A 26,388-nucleotide genomic window follows, 5' to 3' on the forward strand; every position below is an offset into this window, starting at 1 on the left:
GTGATTATAAAAAAAACAGATACTACTTTTGAATTTTAACAAAAATATTTTAATTATTTGTAATCCACATATTATTAATAGTTAAACATTGTGTAATTATATTATAAATGTTATAATTAATGTTAAAATCTTTTAATTGTGTTTGGTTATAGCTAGGGATAGTAGTGAACTAATTGTATAATCAATGTTAATATCTTTTTTTGAAAAAAAAATCAATGTTTTTTTTTGAAAAAGATCAATATTATATTAATATCTTTCAAACTTTTGTTTTTTCTTTAAAATGTACTTCAAAAATAATAAGGAAAAAAGATGGCTAGCTACACGAAGTATTGATGAATACATGGTCACACATGTCAAGTATACTATTGTATACTCAACTACACGAAGTATATATATTACATTACTACATGTATAAAATATATGATGTTATGCGGTCAACATCATAGACATATATGCCAGTACACCGGTCAACTGACTCCGGCGAAGACCGACGTTGACTCTGGCGTTGACCAACACTAACAAAAAAAAAATATTCTAAATTAAAATAAAAAATAATAAATTATTATACTAAATCATTTATAGGTTTTCATGATTAAAAGAAATATTCTATTCAATATCAAAATATTTTTTATATATCTCTAATATATTCATTCTTATAATTAGTTACTTATTATTTTTCAAGCTAAAGTAGATAGTTTAATAAAAATCATTTATAATTATTTTCAAAATATAAAAATTCATTTATAATTATATTTAAGATATAAAATCATTTATAATTATTTTCAAGATATAAAAACCATTTATAATTATTTTCAAGATATTTATATATCTCATAATCAGATTATTTAAATACTACAAAATCAATAAAATCAAATTCAACTACTTTCATTAGAAAATCATATGCAAAATATTGAGTTTATGACTCTTTACTCTAAATTTTGCATGGTAAATGTTATACAAAATTTTCTACTCTTTACTTTAAAATTTACATACTCAAAATAACATATAAACAACAACAACAAAAATCACAATAATTACTTTTAACATATAAACATTTTCATTTTTACCCTCTTTTACACAATTACAATATGTTAAATTAATTTTTAGAATTTTTTTAAGGTTTGGGTTCTGTATTTTACATTTAGGATATATTTAGAAAATAAATAAAAAATATTTAGATATTGAATTAAATTTGTTTTTCATATCTAATATCTATTCAATAGTGTAATATCTAATATATTTTAACTATTCAATATCTAAATGATTTTATATCTTGAAGATAATTATAAATGAATTTTTATATCTTGAAAATAATTATAAATGATTTTTACTAAACTATTTACTTTAGCTTGAAAAATAAAAAGTAACTAACTATAAGAATGAATATATTAGAGATATATAAAAAATATTTTGATATTGAATAGAATATGTCTTTTAATCATGAAAACTCATAAATGATTTAGTATAATAATTTCTTATTTTTTTATTATATCTTAATTTAGAATATGTTTTTTTAGTGTTGGTCAACGCCGGAGTCAACGTCGTTATCGCCGGAGTCAGTTGACCGGTGTACTGGATTATATGTCTATGATGTTGACCGCATAACATCATGTAGTTTATGCATGTAGTCATGTAATACATATACTTCGTGTAATTGAGTATACAATAATATATTTGGCATGTTTGACCATGTATTCTCCAATACTTCGTGTAGCTAGCTATCTGTTTTCCAAATAATAATATAGATTGATACAAATAATAGCATTTCTCATTTCTTAATAATACTTCGGTCGTAAGAAAAAATTAATTTTTATTAAAACTAATGATTTTGTCTTCTTAGATTGGTTACCGTCATATATAATTATATCTTAAAGAGGTAAATTGAGACGGATAAGGGCATATTTTCTGGAAATAAGATTTATGGTTATAAACTGTAATTTTAAAAAAGAAAATCAAAGAAAGACCAAACATCAGCAGCAGACTTGATTAACCTTTAAAGGTTTTTTTTAATCCAAAAGTGGAGAGTTCAATTGCCCCTTAAACAGAGACCTTTACTACATGCGATTTTTTTCAAAAAAAGTTCAAAATCAAAGAGCTACTTAAGGCTAAATAAAGTCAGCCATTATTATAATTAAAAACATAAAATTGAAAAAAAGAAATTAGCCGCACGCTGATCTCAACCATCTACATCTTTGCACAATCCGTTGGCATAAATGAGACCTTCTTAGAAACGGTGTCGTAACCAACAAGAAAGTTCATCTGCGACAAGTTCCCGTATATGGATAAGCTCGGGCTCGCACGGAAGGCAAAGCAAACCAAATCCTGCGAGATTTGTACAAATATATTGGAGGAGTCTAGCTTCACATCTGCTCCATCAAAATGCATAGTAATGACTGGCACTTTCAGATCAGAGGTTGCGCTGTAACACAGACTTAAAACTCCCTGTGGATCCTTCTGCTTCTCAGCATCGATTGAGGACGCAACCACATCCTCGAGCTCCTTGTAAAATTCGGTGGGTAACAACGTCATAGTTGTGCCGGAATCGATAATGATGTTTCCCTCGCCGCTTCCAGAGTCTGAGCCTTGGAATGGAATTTTCTTGCTTCCCACGCTAATGGCTTCTAGGGTTAGGTAATAGAAGGTCTCTGAAGACTTGGCGATCAAAGGAGTTGAAACAACTCCGGTTCCCGAGACGTCGGCATTGGTTCCGAAGTTGATCTTGCTCGTTTTATCAGTTTCAGAAGATAAAGGGACCAAGCAGTATGAGAATTTACCGTCGATCGAGTCACCGAGTTGAGTAACGAGCGAAACCGCACCACCACCAAGTCCGATGATTCCAGAGCCCTTTTCGTTAAACGTTCCAGAGTTGTTGTGACCACAGCCGATGATTACATTTTTAAGCTGCACGGGGCGGTTATTGGTGGAGCCTAACGTTAAGGTGTCCGCGGCAAGGTTACCCTCTGTGTATGAATGATCCCCGTAAGACATGGAGTAAGAGCAAGTGCTGCCATCTGTGGAACAGGAGGCTTGATTTTCAAGAGCACTACATTGGCTTGAGGAGCAAGGAACGTCTTTGTATGTGGACGACGCGTTAGGGTCAAAGAGAGGATCGTCTTGAGTGTAACAATCATCACAAGGTTTGCACTGCGTCCAGAGGAGATCACTTCCGGTGTCAGCGATGGCCATGATCGGAAAAGGAGGTGTCCCAAGGGATACGTTCATGAGATATTCACCGCCATTTGAGGTGATCTCAGTTTGTGGTGAGTTAAGTGATGCATCCTCAGTGAAATGAAAAACACGGTTAACAGATCGGTGGATAGCGTTTCTCAACCGCTGGGAAGGGGTTTCCGTCGGGTTATAGAAAGGCGATTTAGGAGAATCGCGATGGATCAGATCGGCGGTGAAGCCTAGTTTTGGTTTGGCGTTAGCGTTTGAGAGAAAAGGTGAGGAGAGTAAACAAAGAGACAAGAGAACTGAAGAGAATAGGGAGGCCATTTTCTTGATTGGTAGTTTCAGTGAATGGTGAGGTTTTTACTTTTGACAAAATAATGAGTTGATATTTATAAGGTTAATGAGATGTGGTAATCGAATATAGTAATAAATACTGAGATTCTTACGTTTTGAGTATGTTATCTTTTTTTTTTTGACAATTTTGAGTATGTTATCTTCAAATTGATTTATCATTTGTGTTTACAGAATCTGACAGATAATAAACAACAAAAAACTGAAGATTTTCTACATTTATTGAATATATATTTTCTTCTTCTTATAAAACGCGTTATCTTCAAAAGACAATTAACTTAGACAGATTTATGTTTAATATTCTAAATTTAAAAAATGGATATAAATTTAAAATTTTAAGAAAAATTAAGCTAAATCAGCATTTGTAAATAATTGAAATATCAGTATACATTATGAGAATACTTATACAATATAAAAATATATCATGTTGTATTTTTATTAACACAATTTTCATAATACCACGTATTTTATTCGATGACAGTTTATTTTGTCTAATGGTTCGTGATTTGAAACATCCCACCAAATTTGCATGATCAATAAATAATATATTTTCATCAAATCTCGCATAAAATAGTTTCCCTTAATTATTTACAGAATTACGATCCTAATCATAAAGATGTCTAACATGCAAACCGTTCGTGTTACAGAAAATGCATGTTCATCATAGGAATGTCATATATATAAAATTGCCTGTAATCTTTACTCTTTAGTATTGTAAAGAGAGTTGCGCCGTTGAATCTGCCTAGGCAAAAAAAAACATCTTACTAAGAAACTGACCGAACCGAACCGAATAAAGTTCTAACCGTATCCAAATCGAAGTTTATAAAATAATCGAATAGTTAGTAAATTCTTCTAACCAAACTATAACGGAACAGTTAACCGAAAATCCAAAAATCTAGAAGATACCCAAAAATAATAGATCTAGTGCCTAAAACTATAATTATAAACATAAATATTAATTGTCTTTTAGAATAATAAAAATTTATATATACTTTAAATAATCAACATATCCAAATGTAGTTAGTTATATTTCTCAAATTTAATTATTCTTTTGCAAAATCGAATAACACTTTAATCTTCTTTATAGTATATAGGAGCGTTTCACTTAACCGCTCTGCACAAACCGAACCTTGCATGCATCACCTAAACAGGGATTCCGGTTTATGGGCGTTACAAAAACATCTTTTTAAAAGTTTTTACATCGAATGTCGATCATTGGCCTAATTAACGTCAAATGACTAATGTTGATCACATGGTAACTAATGTTTCACTTCAATTTTATTTTTATATTTAGAATTTTATAAATACAATTACATAAATCGTCTTTTACTCCACCATGCATTAAAATCTTACTTCCATTCTAAGATTCATTAACCCATTCTAAATTTTGGAATATGATCATTTTTGGTTAAAATTTGAATAATCACGTTATTACTAAAAAAACTTCATAGTTTATTTTCACTATTTAAAAATTTTCATTTAAAAGTTTTGAACTTAATTCATTTTTGTATATTTATTATTTTATTATTCAATAAAACAAATTTATATTATCATTTTTACTATTTTCAAAATTTAATTAATTTACTTAATTTGTTTTTTAATTTATTTTTTACTATTATTAATTATAAGTAATAAATATGTAATGAATGAATATTTAAAATAGAAAATATTAATACAAAAAAATATATATAGCTTTGCTGATGTGGAGAGTGATAATCGAGAGACAAAGAAAAAAATATACTAGGGAGTTCTCTCGCCATAGGCGATTCCCCCAAAGCCACCGTTTCATAGTAAAACTTTATTTTTTACTGTTTCTGGCCGGCGTCGGCCATCGTCTTTGTTTTTTCCAGTTGCTTGTACTTCCCTTAATTATTGTACAGTTTTAGATTTTCAATTATTAATAGTGGCAGATCAAGATTATCATTCTCACGTAACTTGTCCCATTACGACGATGGCTTTTCAGGGACTGTGTCCATCAATTCCAAATCAGACTTCGCTCACGCCATTCCTAATTTGGATTATTTATCAATTCATTGAGATTTCAATGATCCTCTCGACAGATTCACCATATATCTATTGTCGCTCCTACCTTATGATGTTGATTCGATGGAATCATGGTGTCTTTCTTTATAGAAAGTTTGTTTCCGGTGTGTTCACTAACTGCCGGTGTAATTTCCGGATATCAACCGGTGAATGTCCTCTTACCCAATGGAATGGACGTTTTACATGGGTTTTTGATCCAGGAATCGATGGAGGAATCAATCTACTTGATGAAATCGAAATCGGAGATCGGATTAGATTTCTTTGGATGTTAACTATGTCTGATGATGGTGATGCTTTCTCATTACCCTGGTTGGAATATTTCATTTCGTCAAATGATTATATGGGTTGTGGAGTATATGGTTCTAAATTTATGGTGGCAACTTTCATTGAGGATGATGATGACACGAGCGTGATGGGAAGAAAAAAGGCGGCGAATGACTGTGATAGAGATGTTATCTCTTTCCCTTGGTCAAAAAATTTTACTTCTATGCAAAGGGAAATCGTGATCACAAAGTGGCAACAATGGGCAAGGCAATTTCAGCATATCGTATTGAGCTTCAAAAGACAAGAGTATGAATCATTTCAAGCAACATTTCTATTTTTTCTTTTAACTAGAGTAATGCGAAAAACATTTTGGAGTTTCATCTATAAGGTGATAGCCAATTACAAGTATGTGAAGGGGGACGTAACAGATTAATTTATCTGTTAGCCTATAAGGCTTATGGCAAGCATGATCAATCCACTCCTTCACCGAAATTAAGTTTAATTTCCTTTCTTTGTATCAATCGTTGTATATGAATGGTTCATGTATAATTTAAACTCTTTATGATATAATTTATTTGATTTGCCGAAAAAAAAAACTTTGATGATGTGATGTGGAGAAAGAAGAAGAGAGAAAATTTAACTTTATATATATATATATATATTTGTATTTTTTAGGTTAAATTTGGTTACTTTCGCATATGTTGGGTAAAACCCTGAACCAAACAGAACTAGATAAAATTTTGGTTAGTTACGGTTATTTATTCAAATATCTGAACCGAACCAATCTTAACCAAAATTACTAGGATAACCAAATGGTTATTATCTTACCAGATCCGAACTAACCGAAACCGAACGATTAAACGAATGTTGAGGCCTAGTGGAATCATTGTCCGTGAAAGCTGTTCATCATAACCGCATATGCTACAGGTAGTTGAATATCATCATAATAAGATTAGGTTAAATATCTTTAATGATGATGTAATAATTGACAAAAAAAAAAAAACCACCTTCCTAATTCTTTATCTAAATACTTTTGATTAAATGACTATTCTGAAAATTAACCTCAAAATTAAATTGGAGATATATTATTTGGGACATTTTGGTTCATGGCCGATTTGATGGAACCCAATTGTCTCTTAGCTTTAGGGGTAGTTGTTATGATTTGTTGCAAAATCCTTCCAAATCTTATCTAAAACTATGAGATTCAAATATTTGTACTTTTAACTAAGGAAATCATTTAAAATTCCTGAAAATCATTTGAAATCCATTCTTCAAAATATTTTCAATAATAATGAATTTTAGAGTATATTTTCAAATTACTAGTTCAATAATATTAGATTTTGTTAGACTTTAAAATTCATGATTGAATAATAAATGATTTTTTATTTAAACACATATCAATTCAAATGTTTGATTCAATACACCCCTTAATTTTCTTTAAATTCATGTTAGTCCATCTCTGAAGGGCTCTTCCCGTTATGTGAATATCATGTAAATCCTCAAAAAATTTCATTTCAGAAAAGTTTTAAACCCTTTAGTAAAAAAAATAAAAAAAAATTCAAACCCTTTAGTTTTTTTTTTAAAAAAAGATGAGTATACATCACACGTATAAGGTTTAAGTTTACTTCAAATGTAATAGTGTTTAGTATACTAGATTAAGGTTATACAACAGTATATGTCTACATAATATATCTTGATGCCTTGTAAATACTGGAGTATAATTTGTTACTCATTTCATAACTCTCTTGCAAAATGGGGAAATCACTTTTCTGTTTATCGAATCTAAAAATAAAAACTAAGTGGACTTCAAGACATTTGCAATTTATTCACAAATTTTTTTTTTTGGTTACGGTCCACTATTATATAGCACCGGCTCTGGTCATATCATAAAAGGTCTATATCGTTTTCATGCATCGCTAAGTGAAGATGCCAAGATGGAGAAACTTTTCTTATATGTGGCCGAAGACACTCCAACTTTGAGGTGAGATATGAGTTCATCCTAAATCACTTAACTTTTCCTCACTGCTTTTTGTAGAATTATGCCCTGTTTTAGAAATCGCTAGGTACTATTCGGGCGATCGGGGTGGGTCTAGCACCTAGCGAGAAAATCAGAGATTAAACGGGGATTAATCGGGGACTAGTTTTTGAGTTATTTTATTAAATTAATAGTAAATTAAAAATATATAGTATTAAATATATGTATAATTATGTTTATGTGAAAAGAGAAATATCAAATAAAATATAAAGCTATAGTATTGTCTTTAAAATTACGGTAAAAACATAAAAACGTAATATTAAGAAAAAAATAATGATTTTAATTAAAAGTTTGTACATTCGTTATTGTAAAACATCATATACTCTTAATTTAACTGTCTAAATAACAGAAATATATATTTGATTTATATTTGGCTCCAAAAATAATTGGTATATACAAAATTATGCGGGAATTAATCGGATTAAACGGTATAATCGGATAATGGATGCTAGGCGGGATTAGTCATTAATCGAGGCAGAGAGGGTGGGCCTAGCGATTTTACGGGGCGTAATCGGTGCTAGACGGAGATTTTTAAAACCGGGGAATTATCTAAGGATCATATTAAATTCTTGATAGGTTCTTTGAAAATGTTAACAATACATTTTAATTTTTCTAAATGAACCACGTACGTAACTCATAGAAATTACATATTGATCCCTTCCTACACAATGTTTGATCAATATCTTATTTATTTTTTCAAACCAAGCTTGAGGAAACGCTCCCGGTCTCTAAATAATTGATGATAAGTTATGTAACAATTGATCTCTTTCTTATACAATCCGGTGGACATCCTTGAACTTTTTAACGTTGCCTAATCCCTGGATAATATATACATTTGCCAGATTCAAAAACGCCTCTATGTACTTGGAAATCAAATTAACTCTTTTATCTTATGTTGGATGGTTGATCTTGGAAATCAAATTAACTCTTTTATCTTATGTTGGACGAGCGAGGTTAAGTATTATATGTAGCTCGAGTCTAATGTCATCTGAAGTCCTTTCCGAACCAAGTGTCGTTAGCTCAACTAAAGAAAACACCAAGGGGAAAAGATTAGAACAATTTTGCATTAATAAAAGAAAAGATCTCGGGCCAAAAAAAAAACTCTTATACTCGGATAGAGATAATAAGGTATCCTGTTCGTAAAGGTTCTGTTACATGCGTTTTCAAACTTTAGGAAACCAACGATTCTAGTATCCCCTTAGAAGGACCGATTCACCAGTTCCAATAAACTTTTATGAGTAAACTAAAAGCGCCATTGAGTGTGTTGACAATATATTCTTGGAAAACTGTAAAACATTTTAAAGTGTTTAACATTTGTCTAGACACAGAAGAGAACAAACAACTTAAAGAAATTCTAAGAAGCGATGGCTGCAGTGAAAAAACTTAGAAAGGGATGATGAAACTTCATGACCAACCCGCGAAAGAATAAAACCATCTATCTGAAAACTTCAGCTCGAGAAATTGTATAAAAAACCAAAGGGGCCGGAGTGATATGAGATTAGGCATTAGCAGATATTTTCTTAAGCAGTCTTCGGCTTTGGCTTGATACCCTTCACTCTGGAGTATAAGAAGACACCTGCAAGGGCGATTCCAGTTCCTGCAGCAGAGCAAAATAAACAACAAATGAGCTCCAAAAATTTAGCTTATTCACAGAAGCCAAGAATAAGACTGTATATTACCAAAAGCATTAACAGGCGAGACAGGTGTCTTGAAGAAGATGACAGAGCTCACAATAACCACAACACGTTTCACGCAGTTTCCAACAGAATGTGTAACAGGTGATACTCTCGCCAATATCATGTACGACACCTGTATTTTCCGCGTTCCACAAAAGTCAATTCAAAATTTTTATATGCTCAAGTGAAACAACATAATCTATAAGAAAAAAGCTCACCTGCTGGTACGCGTGGAAGCAGAGTGCAGCAATAAGAGACTTTGTGTATATTTGTTGAACATTCACACCCTGCAAAACCGAAATGGGCTGTTAGTAACTGGAATTATTTGCCAAGGATAATAACAAAATTTGCAATATATAAAATATACTAACAACTGACTGAATGTATGAAGGAGTGAATTTGATGCCTTCAGAGAAGAAGGTCACAGGAGCCATCAGAACGAGAGACATCAATGTTATAATTGAGAAGAGGGTGATGTTGTCCAGAGAATCCTGCCGATACGCAACATCAAATTTAGCTATTTTATTCCACAACACGTCAATGAAAATTTGATCCATGCACAGGAAACTTACATCTTTCTTAACCATGACTTTCTTACTCAGCACATTACGGGATTGGTTAGTCAAGTTTGACGCCATTGCACTCGTAAATCCAGCCCTGCCACAAAAGTTAACATAGTAAATATCTGAAAGTTGTCAGAGGAATAGAGATAATCACAACATAAAAAAAAAAATGTCACAATACTCGTCGACAAACTGACCAGTTAAATGAGACCTCTGAAATTGAAGCAAGTGCAACTCCACCAACAATTGGTATAATGGCACCAATTACCCACGGAGTAGGCGCCTAAGAAGAAGTTGGTAAATAAGTTATGCTTTAAAACTTCAAAACTGGTGAAGACGTTGCACATATTTTACACAAATCAAACAAACGCGATGACTAATATTAACTATCATTAATGGGATGGATGTTCGCAACAAGAGATAGGAACCTAGACAGTATACATGAGTGCATCAATCAACTCCGAGATGTGAAAAAAAAAACACAAATAAAAAAAGAGCTCACCTCCCCAAGAAACATAGCAGACAACAAAACAGAGAAGAAAGGCTCCATGGCTTTAATGGTGTGAGTAAAGGAAACAGAAACTTTCCCGAGGCTCATGTTCGTAAACAGATTACCAAGTGTGTGCACAACGGCAAGCGGCAAGATGGCCGCTAACTATCAAGGTAAACAAATCAAAGTGAGTGACATATCTCCAGAACAAGAAGCTTGTGATAAACAGTATCAATAAAAAATAAAATAAAAAAAGCAAATAAAACACACCTGGGCACCAGTGATCTTGGGTCTCTTGTACAGGTTAAGAGCCCACATGATCGTAATGAGAACACTACCGACAGCAAACTGAACCAAAGTGACAGTCATTGGAGCGTGTAGAGCTTTCAAAACCTGCAGGAATCACAAGAAACAAGAAACTATAATTGGTTCTCTCAGAAATCAAAAATCCACAAACCTCTCTCCCGTTCAATATGACAATAGATTACAATTAGATATATAAACTGTTCCTCTATGCATCCTATACTCAACATATCCGTTCCGATTCAAAGCCGATAGAACAGTGAGTCTTGAGACTAAATCAAAAGCGAAACATTGGAGTTCAGATACAATACCTGCTTATTGTAGATGTTGAAGTAGATATTGAAAAGGTACCACATAGCAAACAACAAGCCAAGTTCTAGTATCTTCGACAATTTCCCACTCTTCTCTCCTTCGTCAGCGCTCTCAGGAACTGCAGTAGCGGCGGTTTTGAAACGATTCGTGTCCAAGGACCGAGAGATCGAAGAAGGGACACCGGACCAAGCTCGGAGAGGCGAATCAGATGAAGAGAGACGCCAAGACCGACGAGATAAAGAAGGAATAGAGACAACATTTGGAGAAACGTCGAGATCGTTGAGGTTCGAAGAAGCGGCGGTTACGGGGTGGCGAAGAGAGAGCCGCCGTGGTTTTAGGAGAGGGAGCGACGGAGAGAGAGAAAACACGGCGGAGCTCTGCATCGTGGTGGAGATCTGAATCAGAAGTTGGTGAGAGTGGAGAAGGAGAAGGAGAAGGAGGAAGGCGTTGGAGACTCCGTCGAGTGGGTTGGTGGGGACTAAAACCAAATACAACAACAACGCTAGTAGCAATTGTGTTGAGGCATCGTCTTATTTATTGAAATGAAATGTGAGAAAGCGTTCTTCTATATTTTTTAACCTTTAGGAAAACCATTATAACCTTCGTTGAAAAGTCCGCCTTTCCAAACTTTTGGTTTGGGGTATAAATCAATACAGTTTATATTATAAGAACCTATACATTATACGCGCTACTAACAAGACTAAGAGGACGATTTGAAATTTATTTTATTTATATTGTAATTTTATATAAAATATATTTTATCGTAATTATTTTTTTTTAAAAAATAAATAAAACATTATGCAATAAAATTATATGTTAAATATGATGGCTTGAAAAAAGACACTCATTTTGTAAGTTTTATATTGTTAAGGATTTTAGATAAGTATTCGTGCTATCACACTGGTTAAATTTTATTTTATACAAAATTTTGTATATTTTATATTTTAAAATAAAATTTTAATATGTTGTATTAGATTATATATGAGAAATTATTTCAACAATGTATATTCTACATCATGACTTGAATGTCATTATAAGACATAATTTTGTAAATTTGGTTTTTAAAAAGCAAGTTATTATATTATGAGTAATTTAATATATTGTTATACTTTTTGTTTTAATATACTTGGTTTCTTGAAATTCTTTCATATTATAGTGACATATTATTGATATTGCTATAACAAATCAATTTAGAGTGTTTATTGTTTCTAACTTTTATATCAAGTTTCAATATATTAAAAATATTTCAAAATAAATTATTTAAAGTTTATTATATTATATAAAATTATAAAATTCAACAAAAAAAATATGAAATTGAAATTAAATATTCAAATTTTGACCTGTTACTCAGTAAAAATTTTAATTCAATAGATATTATTTTAAAAGAATAATATTACTAAAGCTTGAATATTTTATTGATTGAACAATTTATATTTGTTTTTAAGAATTCAACTTATGGTATATCTGGAAATAAAACTATTTTTTAATTATAATAGATAATATGATAATTTATTTGTTTCACAAAATAGAATCATATATAAAAATGAGAGGTGAAGTGTAATGATAATTAACAAATTAATATGTTAAGTTAGATATCAAAAGATTTTATTTGATGAATAATTTAATAAAGTAAATTAATATGGTAAGATAGATGATATGATTTTTTAGAATATTCTCTTTAAGATTTTTGGTATAACCTATTTATAACCAACTTATTGAAATTATATAGTCTACAAAACAATGTTGTACTTCCGTTTTATTATAAAAGGAATTTAATTTTTCATATTTAAATTTATTTTATAGATTTTTTCTTTTGATGATTCAAAATAGTATTAACAACTCTCATACATCGTGTTACCAAAAGATGTTTTGCCTTGCCATATGCACTATTACCTGAAAGGAAAATTGAAAATAAAGAATCTTTTTAATTTTATCTATATATATTTTTATTTGTAAATTATCAACTATGACTAAACTACTATTATAATATAAAACTAGATGATAATCTGCACTGTGCAGTGCGGGGAAATATTTACGTAAATTTTGATTTATTAGTTCAAAATAATAGTATTATCTTTATTTGATTTATTCTACGTATTTTATAATTTATAAACTTAATTTACTTAATTAGTTTCATACTCCTGTTTCGACTATAGTCGGTACAATAAACTTAACGACTTACCATTATTAGGTTTTGGGTATAATTGCTTAAATTTTATAGAATTGGTAGAATCAAGAAAACCCTTATTTACTCGTGATCCGCTTTACAATTTGTAGCGGTATTGAGTCAACGTAAAAAATAAATTAAAGTGCAAGAAAATTATATGAGTGGGAGGTAGAATAGAGTATAACAAAATATTTTTGTTACTAAAACTCATCGATCTCTAAAACTCATTATCCAACTACATATGTCCATCTATCCGCCTCTCTAGGCTCGATACCTCTCGCGAAGAATCTCGCACCGGTCATCTACCACTGCTCCATCCTCCTAACATAAGATGGAAAGTCCTCTACATCTGCAGCCCTTGGCTGCACTCCGCCACATGCGGCACAACTGAGCCTGCACTGGTACCCCTCTCGGTAACCGCTCCAACAGTATGCCAACAGATCCGCCAAGCGATCATCTCGACCCTGGGCTCCATCTGCTGCAACCCCACACCCGGGTTCCCAGCACCCCCGGCACGCTCACCGGCTAACCCCCTCTGGTCCTTCATGATACGCTTGCGACCCTCTGACGTACCTCCTCATGGACCTCTGGACCACACACTCGCTGGCCTCGGGACCCGCCCGACCATGACCACGACCACGTTCCCGTCTACGACCAACAACTCAAACACCTTTATCCACTGCACTTCCAAGAACAGAAGCTAACAAGCAATCTTAACATAATACAAAAGCACAAAAACCAAAACTCACCGTGGAATCACACTGTATGCTCGAAGAGGAAGTTCTAAGACTCCATGCCACACAAAATTGACTAACTCACATAATCAATCAAGACATGCAATCCCAAACATATACAGCACAAAGCCTAGTGAACCCAAACTTAGAACCATAAGGGCTCTAATACCAAACTGAAACGATCCGACCCGTTTTTTTAAAAATAAATAAATAATAAATAATAAATAATAATAATAATAATAATAATAATAATAATAATAATAATAATAATAATAATAAGAATAATAATAATAATAATAATAATAATAATAATAATAATAATAATAATAATAAATAAACTACAACTAGTGGTCTCATACCCACTAGCCACCTAACCACAATCACAACCAACAGCGAAAATAACCAATACCAATATCCAATAAATATCCAATAATAAAACCAATATTATAACATAAACAATATCCAATATTCAACCAACAGAAAACATAGAACAGCAACCTAGCAATGTTTCTAATGACCCAAATCTAGCAACCTAATAATGTCAGACAACAACCAATCGAGTCCCTAGAACATCCTCCTCTTCATTGCCTTGATTCCACGATCACACTTTGTCTTTACCTGCACCACAAACACAAATTGCAATGCATGAGTATTTTATAAACACACAATAAGGCAATCCTCCCATCTACTGGGCTATACACACAAGCAATAGAGACATCTCTAACCAACACCCAACAATCAACAATCAACCATAACAAAATAGGACTCTGCATCGACTGACACCAAGCATGCGTCGACCGACATGTACGGGGTTGCATCGACCGATGCATGCTCGACATAGCACGAAAACCCTAGGTTTTACGCACCGTTCTCGCACTTGCATCGGCCGACGTACAAAGTGCATCGACAGATGCACATGCCGATCATCGTTTTTCCCCGAAGCTTCTCGTCGGATCTTCTTTCCTACAACCACAAAACTTGATCCCAAGCCACAAGAAAGCTTCCTAACGTCCCAAATACATTCTAAAAAGCCAAATAACACATAAACAAGCAGATCAGAGAAATCTCCAGCTTAGATAAGCCATGGTCATGCACTTACCTTTGCCAAGACGATTTTGAACCTTAAACAAGCAAGAAAACCCTTCTAGGAAACTCCTACAACGATCCCAGCTACAGATCTCTACAGGAACAACCTCAAGCTCCCAAAATCTCACCAAGAACACTTAGAACTCTTTTCCTCTCTTCTTTTCTCTTAGAAACGGCTAAACTCGTTGAAAGAGACAAAACACTCGAGTTAAGGGGGTTTTTCCAAACCCAAAACGCAGCGTTTAACTTAAACTCGTCCGCACTAAACCGGCTATGCATCGACCGATGCACCCTCTAAACCGGGATTCCGGTTCGCGGATGTTACAATCTTAGTCAAAATCATAAAATTTAAATATTTATAAGTATCAAATAAGTTAACCTGTAAATATATATACATATATATATGTTTTGAATAGTATGACAGGACAATATATTACCTATTGTACGATAGAAAATTTAGTCGATTTTTTAATCATCTCGTAATATTAAAATATATATATCAAATCCTCTAAAATTTTGAATTAATTTGTGAATGAACGAAATCTTTTAGAAAATAAGATCATCAATTGTAAAAAAAATTCTAAAAAAAAACTTGTAACCCGCACTTTTTAGATAGTGGAGTTTTAATAATTTTCCGTGGATAATTATTTTTATTTTTATTCGAATGATCAAAATAATTATTTAAGGAAAAATAATGTTATGATTGATCATAATTATTATTTACGATTTTCTAGTAAAAATATTTGTGTAGATGTTTTTGAAAAATTAAGGTTAAAATTTTGTGTAAGAAAGATTGGATTTCTAGCTATTCAAATATCATATGTCATAATCTAATATTAATTTTATGAATAATTGTTTTATTGATACTATTAACGAAAGTAGGTTTTTTTATTTTAAATGATTAAAATATCTTTATTATAAAATTGAGATTTTCTGAGTTGATTTATGACTAAATGTATTATGAATTATTTTTTTGTATAAATTCTCTTAATACGGATTAAGTTCAAAATAAAAGCATTAACTTATGTAAATTGGAAACACTATACTTTTGATACCTTTTTATGATTTTGATAATTTGTAATCAAAAAAAGGAAAAAATTGGTTGATATCATGATTTAAGCCTCTTCATTATTTAAATGTTAAACAATTCTTCATATATTATATAAGTAATGTGTTGAAAAATAAAAGAAAAACAATCTAAAAAGCAACTATAATGAGTATATTTTAACTGAAGAATATTTCATTCTAGATAGTTAGCACATGAAAATGTATAGATAGTTCCCGTGCTATACATTTTATAATATTTTATATTTCATTTACTTAGTTTCATACTCTGATTTCAACCCGTCTTGGCTACATGATATAATGTTCAAATCCGTGAATCATATAAATTTGATAAAATCATAAAAATAAACAAAACCTGTATTGAAGTGGTCATGTTTAGAAATCTAGATTTAACTTTTTGATTTTTTTAGTTATATATATTATATTAAACAAAATATAATATTTGTGATTTCTTAGATTTTAATATAATATCTCTGCGTCGATGTGCAGTGTAAATAAATATTTAATAAATTAGATATAATATTTTCTATTTTCAAAATATAAGCGATGTTGTATCTTAGTTTTAAAATATGTATGTCCTTATTAAAAGATTTAGAGATGAATATTTAATCTTAGTTTTATAATAAAATTAAGTTTTATAATTGTTCTAAATAGTTTATTATTGTTTCCTAAGATTTCTGAAACAATAAATGAAATCTGTTTAAATAATTTCAAAAGTATTGGGCTATAAAACATAAAATTGTTTTATAAGATTTTTTATTTTTCTAAAATATTGTTGTTAAAATATTTATAATATATTTTTCAGCTAAATATTTATTGTTCAAAATTTTTCTGATTTTATAAGATTTTTTTAGTTGAAAAATAAAAAGAAAACAATTAATAAACACTAAAAAATAACTATATTAATATTTACGTGAATTTGTTTTCTTTTAATAACTTATTAATAAAAAATATGTTTTATGGTTACAACAAATTAATATTAAGATGAGATTTTATATTTGGTAATTAAATACAGTGGCATTTTGTGTAATATACTACATGGAGTAGGGTTATTTGTTTAAAGAGTTGCTTAAATAATATAATAGAGATTTTAAGACGTTTAAAGAAAAAAACCCAGAAAATCATGTTAATAAACAACTATGCACAAAACAAAAATTAAAAGAGATTTTGTGATTTTGTTAAGGATAATTAGTTTTTTATATCAATGCTTTTTGTTATGTAATGTCTAAAATATATTTTCTCATTTATATATGTTCTAAAAAATTTAGATTATACATTTTATTTTTACATGTTCTACGAATTTCAAAAGTGAAATATGTTTCAAAATTTTCAGAATACAGAATTTTAAATGTTCTACGAAATTCATAATACATATTCTATACTTACTTTATGTTTTACAAAATTTTCCGGTACTTGCAGCGACAAAACGAACAAGCCCATCACATTTAATGAACTGAATTATTGACCATGAGTAGTCATTCTGATAACCACTACAAAACTAGATCATCATCCATTTGCGTACTTACAATGCAGTCAAACTCAAATCCATTTAGTTGAATCCTACATTATTAGTTGTAGGTTACATAGCATCAAAAGCACTCAAGTTATATAGTAATTTCGACTCAAAAGCACTTGTGTCTTGAGTTTTGACTCAACATAATCATAATTTTACAAACATTTTTCCAAATTCGAACATTGAAAAACTGTTGTTTTGTGATTATTATGGTAGGCACTAGGCTGAGTCGCACAAAAGGAAAAAGAAAGCCTCCACTAAATTTCTTTATACACATCAATTTAGAGAAGCGGGTAGGTGGAGAAGCATGGTACAAACAAAACACATGTGTTGGTCAAGAGGGGGCCACAATCCTACCTATTTTCAGAATCAAGGCCTTATTAGGTACATCATGAATCAAATTCTTAGATTTATGTTTGGCAACTCTCTTTGATCGAGATACTCATGACAACATAGTTAGAGGAGTATTTGGTATTGTGGCTTTTATAACGGAACTCTAAATGCTTTAAAAATAAGAGATAGAAATATAGAGTGAATCTTACATTACTAATGGCTTTTTTAAAATTGTTCACATTTCCTACAATCTCTTATGGCGAAGAATGTTCTTTAATTCTAAGTTTGTTATTTTTTTTTTTTTTTAAATATACACTACATAACTCTTATCTTTTTTTTTTTTAATCACATGCCTTATCAAACAAAACAAAAGTCGAAGATAGAGGAAACAATAGAGGAGATGTTGTTGTGAAGACGATTGTTGTCCTCTTTCCATAATCCATATACGTTGATTGTAGCCTGAGAAGCAACTCTTTTGAGGGTTAAAGACACATTAGCAGAAGTCAAAGATAGATGAGGACATACCCGTCGACAAATATGAAAGATGATTGGTCTAGCCTGTGAAGAACAAGCTTCCAAATCTGTTCACTGAACTCACAATAGAAAAGAAGATGGTCTCGGGTTTCTCTCTGAAGATTGCGGGTGCAGCAAAGCGCATTGTTGGTGATAGCCCAAGAGTGAAGCCTTGATCTTGTTGGGAGTTTCTCCAAGTGAGAGATCCAGAAAGTGAAAGCCAAATTGGGAATGTTTCCAGGATACCACACAACTTTTGCCCTAGATTGGTAGAGTCAGTTGGTCTCAAATGATTCTAACTGTGAGATGTTGTAAAGATGGTTTTAGTTATTAAATTTGGCTTTACTGTGGGCTTCCAAGTCAAAACAAATTGGCTATGAGTGGAGAGACCCTAACCTTTTATATATTAGTTTATCCTTTCACATCTTTCCGATGTGGGATATTTAACACTAATACCCCCCTTCACGCTCAGGCATGACCATCTGAAGCGTGGGCATATGTGGGAATAACATCCACGGGGTGGCCCAAGAAACAACCTGCTCTGATACCATGATAAATTTTATAGAAATAGAATAGTTTATTGTGTTGTGTTTCATAAGATTAAGGCATACATATATATAGTGATTAGCTTTGACATATTGCTAACACAACATAATGTAAACTTTCCTAAACACATAAGGAAATAACTTGTACAATAAGTAATATAAAGATCTAGAATATATTCTTCGGATTGGGCTTCACTTCATTAATGGAGCAGGTGATCCTGTCGATCTAGACATTTTCTAAATTCCGCTGTTATAACTTTGTGATCTTCACGCCGATGGAGACGAAGGTGATGGAGACGATGAAGAACCAGCTGAAGACGTGAAACTCTTTTCTTCACGTTCTTCACGTGATTTTGTGTTTAGTTTTAAAATTTCAATAGGTTGTTTAATTTGATTTTGGGGTATGTGTCTCTTTAGTTAAAGTCAACGTTTTTTGGTTTTAAAATAAGTGTTTTTATTTATTTATTTTATTTTATGGATTTAGTGGAAGAATTGAGAGATCTTTGAGAAATTATTATGTTTTAAGGATTTGGATTTTTCACAAATATTTGTTTATTTTTTTTTAGATTATTCTTGATTAAGGGGGAGTTTGGTTATGGTTTAACCATTAGGAGAGTTGGAAGTTTATTGGAACGCTCATGTTTAGGTTATTATTAGTCCGATTTGTGGACTGTCCATGATAAGGACAATTGTTTGTGGAGATGCAGGATTTGCGCCCACGAGATTTTATTATTCCCTTTTACCAAAACCGAAGACGAGCTGAAGTTTCATCCCTCTTCTGAAGATTGAAGTTTATACCTTGAAGATTTTGTTGACATGATTTGTCTGTCCTCGATATAATGTCCACGACATAGGTGTTCCGCTTTGTGGTTGCATAGTTTGCGTTTTGCATCCCACCTTTGTCGTGCGGGGGAGTATTAGGAAAGCAAGATGTGTATCTTGCGGACCAAGTAATATGGACCGTAAAGTCCGTTAATGAAGTGAAGCCCAATCTGAAGAATATATTCTAGATCTTTATATTACTTATTGTACAAGCTATTTCTTTATGTGTTTAGGAAAGTTTACATTATGTTGTGTTAGCAATATGTCAAAGCTAATCACTATATATATGTATGCCTTAATCTTATGAAACACAACACAATAAACTATTCTATTTCTATAATATTTATCACTAGTCTTCTAGAGAAATTACCAGACTTCCAACTGTATATACACCATGTCCTTTTTGACTTGATGGTGGATCGATGGCCAGAAGATTTGATGATTAACATAATTGGTATCGCATCATCATTTGCAGCCTACAAAAAAAAAACACATTAGAGTAAACGAGAAACGATGAAATGACCTTTTGATAAACAAGAACTGAACATCATTATGCTTCCCACCAGAGCTCACACTTCATCCTCTGCTAAAGAGCTGAAATTTGGGCAGTAGTGACTCTGATTGTTTTGGTAGTGACTCTGATGTCGTATTAAACTAAGCTTTTGGGGAACCATGATGCAAACGAGGGTACAAGTGGTTCTGTGGGAAGATACGAGCCTTCATCAGTTCATCTATTGTCGCAGTGATGTTCTCAAATCGGGAAAATGCAGTGGCTATGACGAAAAACAAGAGTCATGTTCATAGGTGGACGATGCAATTGGTCTGACCTTTTTGTTTGGAAATCCTTCAAAATCTGACCTTTAACGGTGTGATTGTATGAGTCACATTTTTCAAGTAAAAAAATTAAAAAGTCTCTTATAATTCTTCAAAGTAACTCTTTTTTAAAAAAGTTGTAATAATTTGAATAACAATATATTTTAATTGAGTTTACAAATTATGGATTAAATAACAATAGATTCTGAATCATTTTAAATGATTTAACATAATTTTCAAGTTGAATAACATAAAACTTTAAAAGAGTTTTAAAAATCATTAATTGAATAACAAGTGATTTTAAGAATACTTAAAAATCTTATAAAATATAAGTTCAATACCCCTCCTAGATTTTCTGAAATATTTTCTTCTTGTTTCGAAATTTTTTTTACACTTCACCATTTTCAGATATAATCTTTTAAGAATACTTTATCTAAAAAAATATGTAAGATCTTTATAATAAAAATTACGAAAATTTAGTTGTATATATCTGGTTGAACGCGTGCGTTTAGAATTTAACCATCTATCTATCTATTTATATATACATTTTTCAAGTATATTTAGCAAATAAATCCTGAACTTGCCACCTATTTACAAAACTGCCATTGGGTAAAAAGATTGGATAGGGTAAAAAAAAACACGCGGACCTTTAACGGGTCGTGTAAACCTAATGAAAATATTATCTTCTTCTGCCGTCATCGTTGTCGAAACCATTTGCAGAGATTTTGTTCTTTTTTGTGCTTCCATTCTCGAGATTTACTTTCCTCATCATGAGAGCGTATCATTGTCGCAAAAAAAAATATTATAGGAGAAGGTCATCAAAGGTATTTAGAGAAAAGATTAAGGAGAGAACTGGATATATCTTCAAAGAGGAATTGGTTTAGTCGATGAATTGGGGGAGAAAGGGGAAGACGAGATATGCGATTCGGAATCAGAATAGAAAATTAGGGATTCAAACACGAACGAAGCTGGAAAGAAGCGACCAGTTCTTGAGACAAGTGATGGCGAGGGGAAAAATGAAAAGAGAGATAAGAAGAGGAAGAAGAAGAGTGATGATTTCAACAATTTTTTATGGTTCCATGAACAAGACAAAGATGGTAACTCTCTTTTTCTTAGTAGAATTTATATTGAGGTAACTTTGCAATGTACGTCTTGGGTTTTAATTGGTGTCACTGTTTTTTTTTTCGTCCCTAGGAATTAGGCAAGAAGAGAATAATTTGATCAACTTCGTGCAGAAAACCAGAGACTCTTGCGAAGTATGTGATACTCTCCAAACATTTTTCCAACGTTTTGCAATGAACTAACAATTGTCTTTGGTTGTTGGTATGTGTTGCTCTTTTTAGGATAGAAAGTAGAGATGTTGTCTTCTGTTATGTTTACCAGTAAAGGGATAATCCCAATGCTCTTGGTAGAGCCGACGGGAGCTGTGTATTGACGACATACGGCATTATCCTGGTAAGTTAGAGTTTTGTTCTGAAACGTTTACGATTATTAGGTGTAGGCGTTTTGTTATTTAGTTTCAAAATTTAGTTTCGTTTCATACTCAATCCAAACAGCTCATCAATCACTTTTGGTTAATTTCGTTTCATATTTGCTCTGTGATTTCCTAACAATTTGTGTTTCCTCTATATATGCTGCCTCGGTTTGCAATAGGAGCTTCTTTTATCCCAGATTGCATATACATCAGCGAGAGACGCCGACTTGCAACAGTGAGTTCTTCTTTCTACTTTTTGACCTCTCATATTAGTTTGTTGTAGAAAAAATGATATCAGTATATATTAACTGTGCCAGTATGTTGCATCGTTAGCAAGGCCTCTCATCTATTGCCATGGCAAGTATGTGATTAGGTATAAAACCAAAAAATCTGTTAATTGGTTGGGAGGAATTGACGTTATTAGATAAAACAAATGTTTTAGTAAATATCTTCAAAAAATTGGATAATCTTTGATGATTTGATGATGTAATGTAAATTATTATCTTGAAAATATTGGTGAGAGAAGCCAACCTTGATTAGCTTGATCTTTGAAGTTATTAGGCCATGTTTTTAAAAATAAGTTGATAAGATATGCTACATAGATGTTTTGATAATGGTGCTTGTGTGATTGTTTCCATTTTCATCGTGTATGTTGAAGTATATCAGCGAGAAGAAGAACTTTATTTGATATTATCAACTCAACTTTTACAATTGCAGGTTATTAGATATATATAGGTTAATACTCCATCTGATGGATTCAGCAACCGGATACGCTCGATCCTCCGTTAAAGACATTCAGTATTTCAGGACTTGGAGGACAACACCGGAACAAGCATGACTCCGTTGTGCGTCTTAAACATCTCCCCACCGGAATCGTAGCTCAGGCCGTCGAGGATCGTTCGCAGCATAAGAATCGTGCTTCTGCTCTGAATCAACTAGAGTCTTCTTTTTCTCGCTAATTAAATATATGGAGTTATTCAAGACGAGAGAAACAAATTTACGTTATGCTCGATGGAATAATGCAGAGCCTAATAGAAGATAGGGTTACCTCTATGAGTGGTATACATGACTATACAATGTGGAGATTTCCATGTGTCCTAACACAAGAAGCTGTTTCACCTATATTAAGTTTTCATGTTATTCGTTACTGTACTACTAAATAACTTAACCACATGTCTATAACAAAAAAGCTTTACCACATGTATCAATAATAGACTGAGGTATATACCACTCATAGAGACACATAGTGCTACAAGTACTTGAAAAGAGATTACCTTACTGACTTTTTTAGCAAAAGAGATTTTAGCATATCATATCATTTCTGTTTGTTCATTTTTTGATTTTTTTGATGTTTGCTTTTCAGTTCATCTTAACAAAATGAGAGGAAAGGAAGAGAAAATAGAAATCTAAGATTTGTCTTGACAATACATTAAGTCAAAAAAGATAATGATTAAATTATTGATTCAAAAATAAAAGTTTGTATCTGGTTCACTTTGGACTTATCGTTTTATACCGGATATAAATTATTATTTTTATTTTTTAACACACTGGATATAGATTATTTTATACTTTAATTTTTAAATATATAGTGAATATTTACACTAATAAAAATTATAATATTACGCGACAAAGTTATATGATGGAAATAGTTTGGTTTAATCTATATATACGTTTTTGGAGACATTTAGCAAATAAATCATGAAGTTGGAACCTATTTACAATTATACCATTGACATTAATTATTAATTTATTTTTTATTTAATTAATTAATATTAAGATTTTATTTTGAAAAACAAGATTTCCCATCCTAATAAAATTTCCAAAACAATAGGAACCACTCCCTTTAATATTAAGTATTAAGTTTATAATTAATTTTATTAATATTAAGTTTTCAATTTTACGAAACAATAGAAATTAATTCTATGAACACACACAATACTTTCTTTCTATAAATAACTACTTATTTAATTGTATGTTATATAGTTCATATACTATAAAACAATAAACCTCAAACAAAATACTTTCTACACTAACTAATACTCTCTCTGTTTCACAAAGAGGGTCATTTTGATACATTGCACACAAATTAAGAAAAACTTGAATATACATATAAATGAATAATTTATCATTTAAATTTAATAAAGAAAGTTTTGGGTTAAGGGTAAATTAGAAAATTTGATGTTAAAAATCACATTGGAAACAGAGAGAGTATATGTCTATATTTGTAAGGTTGTACATTTTAAAAAATACAAATTAAATATTAGTTATTAATATAGTTAATCTACAAAATAATTAACATTTTATTTTTATCAAACAATAGCTCTGCGGTTTACCGCGGGTGAATATCTAGTGTTAAATAATTATGTAACACCTGTAATGTTAAGTTGTTTATGAAAAATACTAGCCTTTTTGTCAATGGTTTCAAACCCGACCCGGAAAGCAAACCGGAACACCTTTTGAATCACCGGATCATCGGGTCGACCCGATCCGACCGTGGGTCAATAATTCACTCAGTTTCATTATATATAATCATATATATATATATATATATGTATTATATCTTGGTTTTATGAATATCAAAACAAAAGTTTTCGTATCTTATCATAGTAAATTAATCTTTGAACATTACTTATTAAATTTCTAAACCTTATGATTTTAAATTCAAAAAAATTGAGTAGCAGTAAAATATAATAATGTTGTAAAACACTTGGAGTGGACTTCCATAACCGGCCCGTTATGTGTCTTGATGTGTAAGGCCCATGGACTATTTAATATTGCCTAGTCGGTTTTAGCCTTTGACATTGCTATATATATATTGTAACCTCTATTCGATTCTAATAATAAGAATAAGAGAATTACAACTTTCGATTCTCTAGTTCACAACACGTTATCAACACGATTGTTCTAAAGATCCAGCTGAGTAAAAACCCTAAAACCCTAACCGCCGCCGTTCATCTTTCTTCTTCCATCAAAACCCTAAACCACCGTCGTTCCTCCCCTTTGTTCGAAACTAGTTCCTGTTTCGAAGATCTATTAGTGTTCACAAGCAAACCTGTGCTCGTGTTCAAGTTTTCATGTGAAACCAGTTCGAGGTTCGTGATCCGGTATGTGGGTGGTTCGCGGTTCCGGGACGTGAGCGGTACAAGGAGCGGTTCGAGATCTGTTCGTGGGAAAGCAGCTTGCAGTTTTGTTCGAGGTTTGTGGTTTGTGATCAAGGAATATCTGAGGTCTTTAGCTCCCAGATCAAAACTGGTCAGACCCCTTTTTGGTGTTAAGGTAAAATCGAAAACTTATGGGACCATATAATCGAACTTGGATCTTAAAACCATTGAACCCTAAAATCTACAAGTACACAATCAACAAACAAAACCCTAAGCTTTTAGACCCTAAACTCAAAATCTTAAAAACTCTAAAATCGATTTGCTGTGAGGTTTAGGGCTACTTAGATTGTTTGAAAATTGAACCAATTATGATATGTTTAAAATCCGGTTGTGTTTGATTGTTTGCTTGGTGCATGAGAACCTTAGAACTTAAACCCTAAAATCGAAAATATTAATCTGTTTGTTCTAAGTTTAAATTCTGATTGTTTTTGATTGTTTGTTTAAAATCAAAACCCTAAAATCCTAATTAAAATCGGAATATTAGAGAAATTCTATTTTCCTAGACTTTGTGTTTATCCTGTTTTAAGAAAAAGGAAATTTTATCTAAGAAAAGGAAAATTGCTAAAACCTGAAATTGTGCATATTTCCTGTTCATTCTAGAACTTGTCTAGGACTGTTTACATGCATAAATAGGCCACGAAATTATGTGATAAAACAAGACATTATCCACGAAAATAATCGGCATGTTTCGGTCTTAAATACCGCATGTCCCAAACGAAAATAAATCCATGGTTCGGTCTTAAATACCACATGGCCTAGACTCAACCTTTCACACCAATAACATACTGCTTCAGCAACAGTATCGTGAAAGGGGTTTCAAAACTTATGCAAGTCTCATCTCTTCTTTACTGCTTGCTGAGCAAAACAATGAGTTGTTGCTAATAAACAGTGCAATGAGACCTCCAGGTTCTGCCCCATTACCGGAAGCCCACAAAGTCGATTTGACATGGCAAA

General features: G+C 31.7%; 2 protein-coding genes, 2 long non-coding RNA genes and 1 pseudogene across 4 annotated transcripts; 3 read left to right on the forward strand and 2 right to left on the reverse strand.

Moving 5' to 3' along the window:
* The first annotated feature begins 851 nt into the window (after positions 1 to 851).
* LOC147934291 (uncharacterized) lies at positions 852 to 1,690 on the forward strand. The gene is made up of 2 exons (XR_015571229.1): positions 852 to 945; positions 1,518 to 1,690. It is a non-coding gene; the product is annotated as an uncharacterized LOC147934291 (long non-coding RNA).
* Positions 1,691 to 1,986: 296 nt separating this feature from the next.
* LOC104723945 (aspartic proteinase CDR1-like) lies at positions 1,987 to 3,558 on the reverse strand. The gene has a single exon (XM_010442376.3). The coding sequence runs from the start codon at positions 3,493 to 3,495 to the stop codon at positions 2,185 to 2,187; it is 1,311 nt and encodes a 436-aa protein (XP_010440678.1). The 5' UTR covers positions 3,496 to 3,558; the 3' UTR covers positions 1,987 to 2,184.
* Positions 3,559 to 5,272: 1,714 nt separating this feature from the next.
* LOC104728170 (uncharacterized) lies at positions 5,273 to 6,439 on the forward strand (annotated as a pseudogene).
* A 2,680-nt stretch (positions 6,440 to 9,119) lies between these two features.
* On the reverse strand, positions 9,120 to 11,862 carry LOC104723947 (phosphoenolpyruvate/phosphate translocator 1, chloroplastic). The gene is made up of 9 exons (XM_087472358.1): positions 11,208 to 11,862; positions 10,864 to 10,986; positions 10,606 to 10,758; positions 10,301 to 10,386; positions 10,113 to 10,197; positions 9,912 to 10,031; positions 9,759 to 9,827; positions 9,544 to 9,673; positions 9,120 to 9,461 (listed from the first exon to the last, which is right to left on the reverse strand). Exons 1-9 carry the CDS (start codon positions 11,589 to 11,591, stop codon positions 9,385 to 9,387), a joined length of 1,227 nt encoding a protein of 408 aa, XP_087328484.1. The 5' UTR covers positions 11,592 to 11,862; the 3' UTR covers positions 9,120 to 9,384.
* A 9,578-nt stretch (positions 11,863 to 21,440) lies between these two features.
* On the forward strand, positions 21,441 to 23,503 carry LOC104723948 (uncharacterized). Its single transcript, XR_757463.2, has 5 exons — positions 21,441 to 21,896; positions 21,994 to 22,055; positions 22,143 to 22,254; positions 22,453 to 22,508; positions 22,991 to 23,503. It is a non-coding gene; the product is annotated as an uncharacterized LOC104723948 (long non-coding RNA).
* The last annotated feature ends 2,885 nt before the right edge of the window (positions 23,504 to 26,388 follow it).

The sequence above is a fragment of the Camelina sativa genome, chromosome 11 (assembly GCF_030686135.1).
Source record: "Camelina sativa cultivar CO46 ecotype springtype chromosome 11, ASM3068613v1".
In the NCBI taxonomy this organism is placed as follows: domain Eukaryota; kingdom Viridiplantae; phylum Streptophyta; class Magnoliopsida; order Brassicales; family Brassicaceae; genus Camelina; species Camelina sativa.

What these genes read in the sequence shown, in the direction of transcription:
- LOC104723947 (XM_087472358.1), bottom strand. Translation starts at nt 11,591, where the DNA reads ATGCAGAGCTCCGCCGTGTTTTCTCTCTCTCCGTCGCTCCCTCTCCTA. An exon ending in CTGCTATGTTTCTTGGGGAG is followed by an intron (nt 10,387 to 10,605) that starts GTGAGCTCTTTT and finishes ACTTCTTCTTAG; the next exon opens with GCGCCTACTCCGTGGGTAAT. An exon ending in AAGTCATGGTTAAGAAAGAT is followed by an intron (nt 10,032 to 10,112) that starts GTAAGTTTCCTG and finishes GCGTATCGGCAG; the next exon opens with GATTCTCTGGACAACATCAC.
- LOC104723945 (XM_010442376.3), bottom strand. Translation starts at nt 3,495, where the DNA reads ATGGCCTCCCTATTCTCTTCAGTTCTCTTGTCTCTTTGTTTACTCTCC.